General features: G+C 41.5%; 1 protein-coding gene across 5 annotated transcripts in view; it reads left to right on the top strand.

Annotated features, from left to right (window-relative positions):
* The window catches only part of glrbb (glycine receptor, beta b), a 55850-nt gene extending 42199 nt beyond the window's left edge, over positions 1-13651 (top strand). For 3 of the 5 annotated variants that reach the window (XM_036943055.2, XM_021561407.3, XM_021561408.3), the window contains 4 exons: positions 84-224; positions 5589-5741; positions 8278-8573; positions 12052-13651. In XM_036943055.2, coding sequence (XP_036798950.1) covers positions 84-224; positions 5589-5741; positions 8278-8573; positions 12052-12345 — 884 coding nt within the window. In that variant the 3' untranslated portion in view covers positions 12346-13651. Of the gene's footprint in view, positions 1-83; positions 225-5588; positions 5742-7271; positions 7352-8277; positions 8574-12051 lie in introns of all 5 variants that reach the window. The other 2 variants (XR_016486312.1, XR_016486311.1) reach the window with 1 other exon arrangement.
* The last annotated feature ends 1567 nt before the right edge of the window (positions 13652-15218 follow it).

A 15218-nucleotide genomic window follows, 5' to 3' on the forward strand; every position in this document is an offset into this window, starting at 1 on the left:
TGTGCGTGCGTGCCTGTGGATGCTTTCACGTGTGTGTGGATGTGTTTGTGTGTGTGTGTGTGCCCGTCTCTCTGTGTCTACAGTTGGCTATACGACGGATGACCTGCAGTTTATGTGGCAGTCAGGAGACCCTGTCCAGATGGAGGAGATCGCCCTGCCCCAGTTTGATATCAAACAGGAGGACATAGAGTATGGAAACTGCACCAAATTCTATGCAGGGACAGGTAAGCTCCCCATAGGCATGACATACAAGTATTCTGTTTTCCTTTGAGTAAAAACTACTGCTAGGAATTGCCAGGTATTTCACAATATGATATTATCACAATACTGATACGATCTGTATTGTTATTCAGTACAGTGATTGTATTGCTATTCCATTGCTCACCATATGTGTGCTGCAGAGGGACAAGACAGAGCCATGACTCATGGATATAAAATAGGATGGCAGGTAGTCTAGTGGTTAGAGTATTGGGCCAGTAACCTAAAGGTTGCTGGTTCAAATATCTGAGCCGACACAATGAAAAATCTGTTCATGTGCCCTTGAGCAGGTCACTTAACCTTAATTTGCTCCAGGAGTTCCATAGTACTATGGCTGACCCTGTAAAACAACACATTTCACTGCCCCTACAGTTGAAGTCGGAAGTTTACATACATCTTAGCCAAATACATTTAAACTCAGTTTTTCACAGTTCCTGACATTTAATCCTAGTAAAAATTCCCTATTTTAGGTCAGTTAGGATCACCACAATACTTTAAGAATGTGAAATGTCAGAGTAATAGAGAGAATGATTTATTTCAGCTTATATTTCTTTCATCACATTCCCAGTGGGTCAGAAGTTTACATACACTCAATTAGTATTTGGTAGCATTGCCTTAAAATTGTTCAACTTGGGTCAAACATTTAGGGTAGCCGTCCACAAGCTTCCCACAATAAGTTGGGTGAATTTTGACCCATTCATCCTGGCAGAGCTGGTGTAATTGAGTCAGGTTTGTAGGCCTCCTTGCTTGCACACGCTTTTTCAGTTCTGCCCACAAATTTTCTATGGGATTGAGGTCAGGGCTTTGTGATGGCCACTCCAATACCTTGACTTTGTTGTCCTTAAGCCATTTTGCCACAACTTTGGAAGTATGGTAGGGGTTTATCCATTATCCATTTGGAAGACCCATTTGCGACCAAGCTTTAACTTCCTGACTTATGTCTTGAGGTGTTGCTTCAATATATCCACATAAATTTCCTTCCTCTTGATGCCATCTATTTTATGAAGTACATCAGTCCCTCCTTGCGCAAAGCACCCCACAACATGATGCTGCCACCCCCGTGCTTCACAGTTGGGATGGTGTTCTTCAGCTTGCAAGCCTCCCCCTTTTTCCTCCTAACATAACGATGGTCAATTTGGCCAAACAGTTCTATTTTTGTTACATCAGACCAGAGGACATTTCTCCTAAAACTACAATCTTTGTCTCCATGTGCAGTTACAAACCGTAGTCTTGCTTTTTTATGGAGTTTTTGGAGCAGTGGCTTCTTCCTTGCTGTGTGGCCTTTCAGGTTATGTCAATATAGGACTCGTTTTACTGTGGATACACATACTTTTGTACCTGATTCCTCCAGCATCTTCACAAGCTCCTTTGCTGTTTTTCTGGGATTGATTTGCCCTTTTCGCACCAAAGTACATTAATCTCTAGGATGTCTCCTTTCTGAGCAGTATGACGGCTGCTTGGTCCCATGGTGTTTATACTTGTATACTATTGTTTGTACAGATTAATGTGGTACCTTCAGGCGTTTGGAAATTGCTTCCAAGGATGAACCAGACTTGTGGAGGTCTACAATTCTTGTGGAGGTCTACAATGATTCAAATTATGTTAATTAGCCTATCAGAAGCTTCTAAAGCCATGACATAATTTTCTGGAATTTTCCAAGCTGTTTAAAGGCACAGTCAACTTAGTGTATGTAAACTTCTGACCCACTGGAATTGTGATACAGTGAATTATAAGTGAAATAATCTGTCTGTAAACAATTGTTGGAAAAATTACTTGTGTCATGCACAAAGTAGATGTCCTAACTCACTTGCCAAAACTATAGTTTGTTAACAAGACATTTGTGGAGTGGTTGAAAAACTAGTTTTAATGACTTCAAACTCAGTGTATGTAAACTTCCAACTTCAACTGTATCTGGTGTATATGACAATAAAAACAAGTATTTATTTTCTATACTTTAAACAAATTGGCTCCCTATTTAAAAAGAAGATGGGAAACAAGCTATGAAGGAAAAATACTGGAGTTTTGGTACTGTTACTGCCAACTAGTGTGAAATAATATTGCGATATTGTCAAAAATAATATCCCGATATGTAACTGCATTGATTTTTCCCCTATCACTAGTGAAAACTGTGCTACCTACAGGTATAAGGCATTATTACTTGTCATAAGCATGTACACATGGGTTTGCAAATCAATTGTACGTAACATGCCCATAATACAGTCATGCTGGGTGTATTGCACTATAAGCCTATACGGCTAGACATAAAAACGACCTATGTTTTACTCATTATTTGTTCAAGAATATGCAATGAAACCATATTGGACTGCTCTATTTTACTCAAGCCAGACTCTCTCTTGCATTTGGCATTTGGCAAGGCAATAATTATTGATAAAAAAAAAAAAAGAAATTAGCACAGTGAGAAATCCTTTGTACCAATGAACTTCCAGTCTCCTGATTAAGCTTCGCCATTAACTGGAGCGTCACAGACTTTAATAAGCTTGGCTTAACAATGTAAAGCTCTGGCTTTTCCATTTCATCCATTCATTAATTATTCCTTGTAAATTGAAATGCTTACGTGGCTCGATACCAACGCTAAGATATCATTTTCTCATAAACTTCAAAGACTCCAAAGGCCTCAAAATAAACCGGTGTTCTATTTTACTTTTCAAAGTTGTATTTGCATGTGTTACATACAATAGTTTTTCATACTATCTCTGTAAGTTCTTCATTAATAAGAACTGTAGCACATGTGGCTATGTAGCTAATCTATCTAACTAGCTTTGGCCAAAACTTAAAATGGTGTCTCTTACACTACTCCTGCATTGCACATTGAAGAAACACACAGTAGTCTACATTGGTTGCCCTCATGCTCAATATAGCCTGGAGATATTAAAACTTTGATAGGTCATGCTTCGCTAAAGCACCTTAAAATCCCAGGCCTTTTCCTCACCTGTCAGTGTGAGTAGCTAAATGTTAACTCTAAAAACAAAGCAACAAGTGTCACTGGAGGTTAGCATAGCACCGTTAGCTCTCAGTTCGAACACGACCCCTGCACACTCACACAGGGGAGCAACACAGCTGGAAGCAAGGCAACCTTTAATGGGGTTGTTGTGACAACCAAGCAAGACACAAAGATCATTCTATGACACAGTTCCCCCCCACCCCTACGGCATGGCACACACATACGCACGCACACACACACACAGAGGTGTGTAAACATTGCCTCATTATTTAACTAGGCAAGTCTATTAAGAACCAATTTGAATTTACAATGACAGCCTAGGAACAGTGGGTGTGAACTGCCTTGTTCAAGGGCAGAACAACAGATTTTTACCTTGTCAGCTCAGGGATTCAATCGAGCAACCTTTCGGTTACTGGCCCAACGCTCTAACCACTAGGTTACCTGCCACCCTTATGCTAACCCTAAACCCCTACATGGTCTCAAAGCCTGGTTTAACAAGCAAGGATATGCATATTCTTGGTACCATTTGAAAGAAAACACTTTGAAGTTTGTGGAAATGTGAAATTAATTTAAGAGAATATAACACATTCGATCGGGTAAAAGATAATAGTACCATCATCTTTGAAATGCAAGAGAAAGGCCATAATGTATTATTCCAGCCCAGGCGCAATTCAGTGTATGTGCAAAGTTTACACGGATCCAATGAACCATTGCATATCTGTTCAAAATGTTGTATCAAGACTGCCCAAATGTGCCTAATTGGTTTATTAATAAATGTTTCAAGTTCCTAATTGTGTACTCTCCTCAAACAATGTAATGGTATTATTTCACTGTAAACGCTACTGTAAATTGGACAGTACAGTTAGATTAACAAGAATTTTAGCTTTCTGCCCATATCAGATATGTCTATGTCCTGGGATTTTTTTGTTTGTTACTTACAGCCTCATGCTAATCACATTAGTCTACGTTAGCTCTACTGTTCCGCGGGGTACACCGATCCCGTAGAGGTTAGAACGGCAACATTCTCTGTATGCCCCATTGCAAAATGTGCAGAATTGCAGAGAAATTACTTTAAAACATAAAATGTTTCTCATTGGAGCCATGAGGGGCTCCGTTAAAATAATTTGCTCCCAGGAACATCTCTACAAGGTCCACCAAAAGGAATGGCAGGGCCTCACTACAGGGTCCACCAAGAGCAGCGTTTCCCAAACTAAGGGTTGCATGATTTTTTTTTTATCCAATTGAAAAAGTAAACATTGACCATTTATTGCATCACTTTTTTTACATGGTGGGGTCATGAAAAATGTTTGATATCAAAATGGGGTCAGGGGCCAAAAACAACAAGTTTGGGAACACCTGACCGAGAGGCTTGGCAGGGGCATCGCTACAGGGTCTACTTAAGGGAAAGGTAGGTGCAGGTGCTAGGAAACAGGGTGTGAAAACACAAGAGAGACATGTTTAAAGAGTCAATGCAACCTTTTATTAATCTCAATATAAAATCATTTCAGGGTAACAATTAAGGTCCTTACTGTGATTGTTTTCAATTAAAATGGTTAAAAAATAAACAAGCAAAGAGCAATTTCTCAAACAAGATTTTGTTTTTTATTGATGTCAGCAGGCAGGGCAAAACTCCATCCCACCAAAACAGGCTGAAATTTCAGGCAGTTTTTTCATACAGATCTTTTGAAACACATGAAAATCACGTTTTTGACTGCACTGGGCCTTTAATATAGTTACTCCAAAGCAGATAACGAGGGAAAGAAACAGTGAAACAGCAGTCTGTCTGGGACGTGAGATATCATGGTTATTCATAAAGGCAATTAAACAGTAGATCATTATCAGAGAGAGAGAGAGAGAGAAAGAGAGAGAGAGAGAGAGAGAGAGAGAGGGGGGAAGCTGACAAAATTGAATACGCCACGGGCTGCCCCTCCCCTCTTCTGTTCTGCTTCTGAAAGAATAATCCAAGAGGAAATAGCCCCCGGTGTTAGACGAGTTTGAGAACATGCACATTTATCCAGGAATATAGGGTATCTTGATGATGATGCACTCTCTTTCTGCTTGTCCTGAGTCAAACTCTTGGAAAATACTTGTTGTTCATTCTTTCATTCTTTCGTTCATTCTTTCACTCACAGACCGATAGTCATCACAACAGTCATTTAGTGTTCATATTATTGTCTTCCCAAATTCATTTTATATTACTTTGTTATGAACGCTTGACCCTACCGGTAGCTTGAAAAACTTTGTACACTTTAGTTTGTGAATTTACATATTATACTCATCCTAGACCAGGGAGTGTCAACCCTCACCTTACTGGTTGTGCAGGCTTTTGTTCCAGCCTTGCTCTATAACACTATCTTTACTCCTCTAGGCTACTACACGTGTGTGGAGGTGATATTCACCCTGAGGAGGCAGGTGGGCTTCTACATGATGGGTGTCTATGCCCCCACACTGCTCATTGTGGTCCTCTCCTGGCTCTCCTTCTGGATCAACCCTGATGCCAGCGCTGCCAGGGTCCCTCTGGGTATGAACTTTAATCCCTACTCTAACCTCTAACCACTAACCCCTATCCTAACCACTAACCCTTATCCTAACCACTAACCCCTATCCTAACCACTAACCCCTATCCTAACCACTAACCCCTATCCTAACCACTAACCCGTATCCTAACCACTGACCCCTAACCCCTATCCTAACCACTAACCCGTATCCTAACCACTGACCACTAACCCCTATCCTAACCACTAACCCTTATCCTAACCACTAACCCCTATCCTAACCACTAACCCCTATCCTAACCACTAACCCCTATCCTAACCACTAACCCGTATCCTAACCACTGACCCCTAACCCCTATCCTAACCACTAACCCGTATCCTAACCACTGACCACTAACCCCTATCCTAACCACTAACCCTTATCCTAACCACTAACCCCTATCCTAACCACTAACCCCTATCCTAACCACTAACCCCTATCCTAACCACTAACCCTTATCCTAACCACTAACCCTTATCCTAACCACTAACCCCTATCCTAACCACTAACCCCTATCCTAACCACTAACCCCTATCCTAACCACTAACCCGTATCCTAACCACTGACCCCTAACCCCTATCCTAACCACTGACTGAACCATAACCCGTATCCTAACCACTGACCCCTAACCCCTATTCTAACCACTGACTGACCCATAACCCGTATCCTAACCACTGACCCCTAACCCCTATTCTAACCACTGACCCCTAACCCCTGTCCTAAACACTGATCCCTAACCCCTATCCTAACCACTGACCAATAACACCTAACCACTTACTGTTAGCTCATATCCTAAATACTGACCCCTAACCCCTATCCTAACCACGTACCCTTAACTTCTATCCTAACCCCTAACCCCTATCCTAACCCCATGTCACTGTGTCTGACTGTAGGTACTCTCCCATGTCACTGTGTCTGACTGTAGCTAGTCTCCCATGTCACTGTGTCTGACTGTAGCTAGTCTCCCATGTCACTGTGGTGTTGTCTGAATTTAGCCTAAAAAATAAAAATGGAATAATCCTACGTTTCGTTATTCTTTTGCTTTACTAATTGAAATAATAGTGAAATGTAGCGTGATTCAATTCGAATTTTGAGGCTGGTCTGACTTATTGAGGCATCAAATGCAGCCTAATATAGCCATCCATTTGACATCACTGCATGATGACATGAGAGTGGTTTACTGTTTTTCATATACTCTAGTATCCCATTTTACTGTTTCACTGTCTGCCTGAGGGAGTGCAATGTGAATAGCAATGGAACCATCTATTGTCATTCCACTGTCTCCCCTACATGATACATAATATATCATGAAACAATTTATGTTGAATGAGTAACTCGCCTAGTCCATCATCAACAAGCCTGCACGAGTGGGAAATGGCAACTTCTCACCGTGTGATGTCACTTCATCCATTCTGATGGGTCTGAGAGAGCTGTGTGGATAAGAGGACCATACATTGTTACTCCCCCACTCCCACCACTTCCGTCACTACCTCCTCCTCCTCTGTTTCCCCTCCAGCTGTTAGTCACTTTCCTCCCATCCCTCCATCTCCTCTGGAGGGCCACCTCATGACACCTCAGTAAATGGGATCAGCACAGGTCAGTCATCTCCTGTGTGTGTCCATTCATTCACCTCTGTGTGTGGGTGAGTGTGTGTGTGCGTGTGTGTTGGCGTACATGTGATTAGATGTGTGGAGTACTTCCGTATACACTTCCTACTATGTCTGTCGTGTTGGACTCATTTTGTTCCCACAATACAGCGTCCCATCGGGGCCAAGCGTCAGCAAACAAAGCATTATGCTGTTTCAACAGAGCCAACACCTTCCCTGTGTTATGTAAAATAGGCCAGCTTGCATGCTGGGATGAAAAGGATTTCAGAGCTCGGTGAACTCCGATGGGGTTAGGTAATCATCCGAAATAAGGACCACACGCTTTTATTTCGAGATATTTCTGCAGTCACTTATATAACGGCCTAGATTAATTGTCCAATCAGAGAGCCAAAACAATAGAAAATATCTCTTTATTATTGGTGGCGCTGTGAACCCACTTCATCACTAGAATTAGGAAGGTAGAAAGGTAAAGGAAGGTTCATGGGTTTATAATTGGGATCTTAGTACTGTATATCCTGGGATATGGGTTTGAATGTGAGTGTTTTATAACCACTGCCTAGTCCAGGTGATTCATATATCCATTACTCTGTACTGTACATCAGGGGCATTCAATTCCAACTGTTGAGGGCTGCTGTGTCTTCTCCCTGCTATTTACCACTCACCTGGTTTAAATCAAAGACTAGACCTCTGATTTAAAGGCAAGGATGAAAACTAGCAAATACTGCGACCCTCAAGGTCTGAAGTTGAATCTCCTTGTCTGCTGTGCATTCTGTGTTGAGCATTAGAGAGTCGAGTCCAAATGCTAATTTGAGCTCCTTTGACACATCTAGAAGTATCCCCAACACTAAGCTCTGCTCTCCTTCCCTGGATGTTTAGTTGACAAGGTCACCTCTTCCCTCCCTGTTAACCTCCCAGGGATCCTCTCGGTGCTCTCCCTGTCTTCTGAGTGCACGTCTCTGGCGTCAGAGCTGCCCAAGGTTTCCTACGTGAAGGCCATCGACATCTGGCTGATCGCCTGCCTACTGTTTGGCTTCGCCTCCCTGGTGGAGTACGCCGTGGTGCAGGTGATGCTCAACAGCCCCAAGCGCATCGAGGCCGAGAAGGCCAAGATGGCATCCAAGGTGAAGGCAGAGGGTAAGGAGAAGGCGGCAGGCAAGAACAACACGGTCAATGGTACCAGCGAGACGCCCTGTCATGTCAGCACACTGCAGGTGGGTGAAGGAAAGGTGGGGAGGGGATGGGTGTTTGTGGGGAATGGGGTGGGTGGGGTGTTGCTTGTGTACGTGAGTTCACTTTCTGTAATTAGAAATAGGATGAAGTATCTAGACACTGATTTAAGTCAGGATGTAGTTGTCTCCAGACACTGATCTAAGTCAGGATGAAGTTGTCTCCAGACACTGATCTAAGTCAGGATGTAGCTGTCTCCAGGCACTGATTTAAGTCAGGATGAAGTTGATGTTTTCACTCACAAGACTCCCAGTTACACAACAAATGTTCCTTTTGTTCCATAAAGATTATTTTTATATCCAAAATACCTCCGTTTGTTTGTTGCGTTATGTTCAGAAATCCACAGGAAAGAGCGGTCACGACAACGCAGATGAAAATTCCAAATAGTTTCCATAATGTCCACAGAAACGTCAAACGTTTTTTATAATCAATCCTCGGGTTGTTTTTAAAATATATAATCGATAATATATCAACCGCAAATGTCTTTCACAGTAGGAGAGGGAAAAGCAATACCTATCCAAAGTCTGTAGCGCGAGCAAAACTCATGTGACCACTTGAAGCGACGTTATCGTTCTGGCTCATTTTTCTAAATAAAAGCCTGAAACTATGTCTGAAGACTGTTGACACCTTGAGGAGCGATAGGAAAAGGAATCTGGTTCATATCCCTTTAAATCCAGCAAAGGGAGGCTATGGAACATGGAGTTTTCAAAATAGAAGCCACTTCCTGTTGATTTTCCTCAGGGTTTCGCCTGCAATATCAGTTCTGTTATACTCACAGATAATATTTTGACAGTTTTGGAAACTTTAGAGTGTTTTCTATCCAATACTAAAAATAATATGCACATATTAGCAACTGAGACTGAGGAGCTGGCCGTTTACAATGGGCACCTTTTCATCCAAGCTACTCAATACTGCCCCTGCAGCCTTAAAAAGTTAAGTCAGGATGAAGTTGTCTCCAGACACTGATCTAAGTCAGGATGAAGTTGTCTCCAGACACTGATCTAAGTCAGGATGAGGTTGTCTCCAGACACTCAAATCAAATCAAATGTATTTATATAGCCCTTCGTACATCAGCTGATATCTCAAAGTGCTGTACAGAAACCCAGCCTAAAACCCCAAACAGCAAGCAATGCAGGTGTAGAAGCACGGTGGCTAGGAAAAACTCCCTAGAAAGGCCAAAACCTAGGAAGAAACCTAGAGAGGAACCAGGCTATGTGGGGTGGCCAGTCCTCTTCTGGCTGTGCCAGGTGGAGATTATAACAGAACATGGCCAAGATGTTCAAATGTTCATAAATGACCAGCATGGTCGAATAATAATAAGGCATAACAGTTGAAACTGGAGCAGCAGCACGGCCAGGTGGACTGGGGACAGCAAGGAGTCATCATGTCAGGTAGTCCTGGGGCATGGTCCTAGGGCTCAGGTCAGTTGAAACTGGAGCACTGATCTAAGTCAGGATGAAGTTGTCTCCAGACACTGATCTAGGTCAGGATGAAGTTGTCTCCAGACAGTGATCTAAGTCAGGATGAAGTTGTCTCCAGACACTGATTTAAGTCAGGATGTAGTTGTCTCCAGACACTGATCTAAGTCAGGATGTAGTTGTCTCCAGACACTGATCTAAGTCGGGATGTAGTTGTTTTCAGACACTGATCTAAGTCAGGATGAAGTTGTTTCCAGACACTGATCTAAGTCGGGATGTAGTTGTTTCCAGACACTGATCTAAGTCAGGATGAAGTTGTCTCCAGACACTGATCTAAGTCAGGATGTAGTTGTTTCCAGACACTGATCTAAGTCAGGATGAAGTTGGATCAGTGTCTGGAGACAAGTCCGGATGAAGTTGTCACTAATGGATACAGACGCTTGCGTGTGTGCAAGTTTGCGTGCATGTGTGTGTGTACTCGTGTGTGCGCGTGTGCTATCCTCACACTTAGTTGAATGACGAATGGTTAACCTTGTCCCTAGGCATGATTAGAGTGAAGTTAGCAATCTAAATGCTAAATAGATTGGACGATCCAATCATTCATAAATGCTAACATCTTCTGCACTCTTGCCTGGCACGGATAAAGATTGACACTCAGGTACAGATTTCGCTTCTGAAATGTTGTTTTAATTATACACTTCATTGAAATTACTTGACATTGTAATGTATGTTAGTCAAGACTTCGAGAATATTGCACTCGTCCGCAGAGATCAAATATGTTTTCGTATCAAATGTAAATTAAATGAACATCGATTTAATGAGATTAATGGTTAGAGTGGAAAAACTAGCAACTATATGATTAGTTTCTCAATTGCCCTGTAGCCCTTGAGGGAAGTTGATGAGAAAGATCGATGTTTTTAGAAGCTTCCAGGTTAAGTCCTGAGCTTACAGACTAGTACTAACACACCTGAAGTAGGCATTCTAGAGTTAAGTCAACAAGTTACTATATCATCTATATCATCATCTATACACAGATGATTTTGTATTTAGCAATCTATGGTAACAGCATGTCAATTCACCAAAGAAAACACAAGAGAAGACTTCCAGATTACATCTCCAAAACAGCAACATTAGGGATATTTTGCCACTGTCTATGGGTGCCATCAAAAGACAATGCATAAGATAATTGTGTATCTGTTGCATTGTCATCTCATTCAGAAAGAAACTGCCAGACACCACACCAATGCAAAACACCACTGCATGGTCAAAATGGCACCCTTTTATATGCCAATATATATGGACACCAGTAATGATCAAACCAGCATCACTCAAAGTGTCTCTCTCCAGTAAGATCCTATAGAGAGGAATGCAGCTGATCTATCGCCCTGACGTTTGAAGCGTGACACCTTATGCGCTATCTCCATAGGGAACGCACAACACAGCCAATGTCTACAGAAGGTAGGCATGTTAGCACCATCCTACCCTCCAACCACACTAGAACCATAGAATGTAGCTGACTGAAACTACACCAAACGGTCCTGAAAGGGTGGGCAAAGCACAGTCATAAATTAACTAATGTCAGAATGTCACACAAATGAAGGCATTACTTGATTGGAATGAAGACATTTCTCTCTGGCTCTGGCCACTACTGCTCAGCGTTGGTGGTTGGCAGTAAGGGAGGAGGATGACATGGGATGTGAATAGAGCTCTAGCTGACTCCTAGTTCATGGGCTGCCGAGATGTATGATGCCATTAGCTGAGAGAAAGTCAGAGAGCTGGAGAGTGACTGGATGGGAATGTTTGGAGTAGTGGGACTAATGCAATGTTTTCAATGGCTCCCATCACTACCTCACCACCAATGCCATTGTTCACTTGAGCAAGGCACTTGACCCCTAACCTGCTCAAGGCGCACAGCTTTTTTCCTGACCCTGTGCTCTCCCCAGCCTTCTGTGATTGTGTGTGTGTGGTGTGATTGTGGGGTGGGTACTCTGATATTACTCTTTCCCATCAACAAAGTTATGTTTACCACCTTTCCCTTTTCCAGGGGGCAGAGACCCGGTGCAAAAAGGTGTGCACCTCCAAATCGGACCTGCGCACCAACGACTTCAGCATTGTTGGCTCACTGCCGCGGGACTTTGAGCTCTCGAACTTTGACTGCTACGGGAAGCCCATTACCTTGCCCCACGGCCTGAGCAAAAGCCAGGCCAAGGCCAAGAAACCGCCGCCGCCCAAGCCCATCATCCCCTCAGCTGCCAAGCGGGTCGACCTCTATGCCCGAGCCCTCTTCCCCTTCTCCTTCCTCTTCTTCAACGTCATCTATTGGTCCGTGTACTTGTGATCAGGGATGGAATTGAAGGGTTTTGGGCCAGCTTGGCTAGTAGACCACATCTTTGCTTGTGATCATCTCGTATTTTGATCCATTCTTCCTTAACTTTTCAAGTTATTGATTTGTTGATCTGTTTATATTAATCTATATATTATTAACTATCATTATTGGCACTAGAACAATTATATCATCCATGAATTCATTATTATTGGCACTAGGAAGAGCGAACATCCATCATAGGTGTAATTTGTGAGATGAATGATATAAATGATTTGACAATTTGAAAATCAATAAAGAATAAAAAATATTAAGAATTTATGGAAAAAGAATACTGTTGTAGTACTTAGTTCAAAGAAATCATAAGACACCGTACAAATAATTGTAAATTGGTCTCCATGTTTGAGCTAGCAGGGTTTTAACGCAGACAGTCCCAGAATTTCAGAACGCATTCTGATATGTTAAAGAAATTGCATTGTGAAACCCAAACGTATTATGTCGAAGTCTCTCAAACGCTCTAGAGAACCGCACCAGGGTACCGCATTTCAAATTTGAAAACAACCCTAAAAATAGATTAAAGAAAGAATTAATAAAAAATATTAGTGTACATAGCCAGGTGCTTTTTGTCGCTAAGAGCAGGAACTTGCTCGCAAGATTGATAAGATGGCATCGGCACAAAGTTTACAATTGCATGTTAAAAATTGCTTATATGAATATAAATGCAGTATATTATATCTATGAATGTTTATTAAAGCTACAATATGTAATTTTTTGGGCGACCTGACCAAGTTCACGTAGAAAAGTGAGTTAAAGATCTGTAATTCTCATTGAAAGCAAGTCTAAGAAGTGGAAGATGTGCGCTATTTCTATGCTTCCCGTTCTTAAATTTATTTTTTGTGTCTATTTGGTTTTGTACACCAGCTTCAAACAGCTGAAAATGCTATATTTTGGGATTTTGAAAATATATTTCACAGCAGTTTGGATGGTACAATGATTCACTACACAATGCATTGCTTGTTTTGTCACATAAACTAAAATGAGGCGAACTCTAATATTAAATACTAAATATTACCTTTAATATTATGGTATTATTTTCTCTCTCCAAGACTACAGTTGATATATAAAAAACTGTGTCGTTGTTCAGTTGGTTATATGACATTGCCACTACGAGAATTGTACCTTTTGACAATCTCTCACATATCACTCACTACATGTTCAGCACCATATTTCATGTGCAAATGGGTTAACAAACTGACCATGTATATGTGATTTGCAAGTTTACAATTTACAAACTAAATAAATGTTTATATGACTCACTCAACGATGTATATGTGATATTATTTGTTGTTGTCTAAATCTGTCTGTCTCTACACACATTTATCACAGATTTACCACAATGACTAAAGAATGTGAGATTAAACAAAAGTTATGTACCCATTGCTCATTAAAATAAACTCAAGGATTTTGCCAGATATCATAAAAATAAACCCCTTCCCCTAAATTATTCACATGGTATCAAAAGGTTAACTTTTCCTCGTAAAAACAGTCACATTTGTGATAGATCATAGTGGCCCTCTTGAAATGTGGTGTGATGTGTCAGATCTGGAGCATAGTGGCCCTCTTGAAATGTGGTGTGATGGGTCAGATCTGGAGCATAGTGGCCCTCTTGAAGAGTGGTGTGATGGGTCAGATCTGGAGCATAGTGGCCCTCTTGAAGAGTGGTGTGATGGGTCAGATCTGGAGCATAGTGGCCCTCTTGAAGAGTGGTGTGATGGGTCCGATCTAGAGCATAGTGGCCCTCTTGAAGACTGGTCTGTCAGATCTGCAGTGAAGAGAATCAACACATTACAACGTTATACATTTGAGATTTTAAAATAACATTTTACAGGACATTCCTGAACAAAGTTTGTTGACTCAGCAGGCTAAAGGCATTTCCATGGTACTAGTTAAAGCAGTTTGTGGCAGTTATAGCTAAGAGATGTCTTTAAAAAAGAGCAACTTGCTCATATACTGTACAGTGCATACAGAAAGTATTCAGACCCCTTGACATTTTCCACATTTTGTTACATTACAGCCTTATTCTGAAATTAATTAAATAGTTCCCCCCCTCATCAATCTACATACAAAACCACATAATGAAAAAACATTTTATTTTTTAATTTTTTGCAAATGTAGTCACAAAAAAAAAAAATGAAATTCCTTATTTACATAAGCATTCAGACCCTTTGCTATGAGACTCGAAATTGAGCTAAAGTGCATCCTATTTCCATTGATCATCCTTGAGATGTTTCTACAACGTGATTAGAGTCCACCTGTGGTAAATTCAATTGCATGTCTCTTGAGGAAGTCTCAGTGAGACCTGATGCAGAGAAAAAAAAACATTATTGATCCCAGCACAGCTAGTACAAACCTAGTTCTTACACAGCTGGTTAGTAGAAATCAATACACGTTGAACAGTAGCAAACAGAAAAAATAAATAATTGCACACAAAACTTACCTTCAGTAACTATGGATTGAATGAGGGGTGGTTCTGCTCTCTCCCTGGAATGTGGCTGAATAAGTCATTCGTAACTGAGTGGCTGGCCAAGCACTGCTGTAGAGGCCATGCATCAGGTCACTTATATGTTTCAGGAACTGTAAAGATGAATCATGATTAATCATTACCTAAGGTCTTCACAGTTAGCCTAGCCAGTACATTAACTATGCTGCCCCTCAGCAATCTGGCCGTCAGGCAGACAGATGGAGAGAAACAGAAAAACATAGGCTATTTACATTTCTTGGTCGGCAGACTGGATAACTTCCCCTTGTTCCCTCCTCTCATCCAAGCTAGAAGATTCAGAAATTGAAAAAGGCAGTTGAGAGTTGTTCTCTCTCTCTCTCTCTCTCTC

This window comes from Oncorhynchus mykiss, chromosome 14, assembly GCF_057628025.1.
Source record: "Oncorhynchus mykiss isolate SJ-2025 chromosome 14, ASM5762802v1, whole genome shotgun sequence".
Lineage (NCBI taxonomy): Eukaryota > Metazoa > Chordata > Actinopteri > Salmoniformes > Salmonidae > Oncorhynchus > Oncorhynchus mykiss.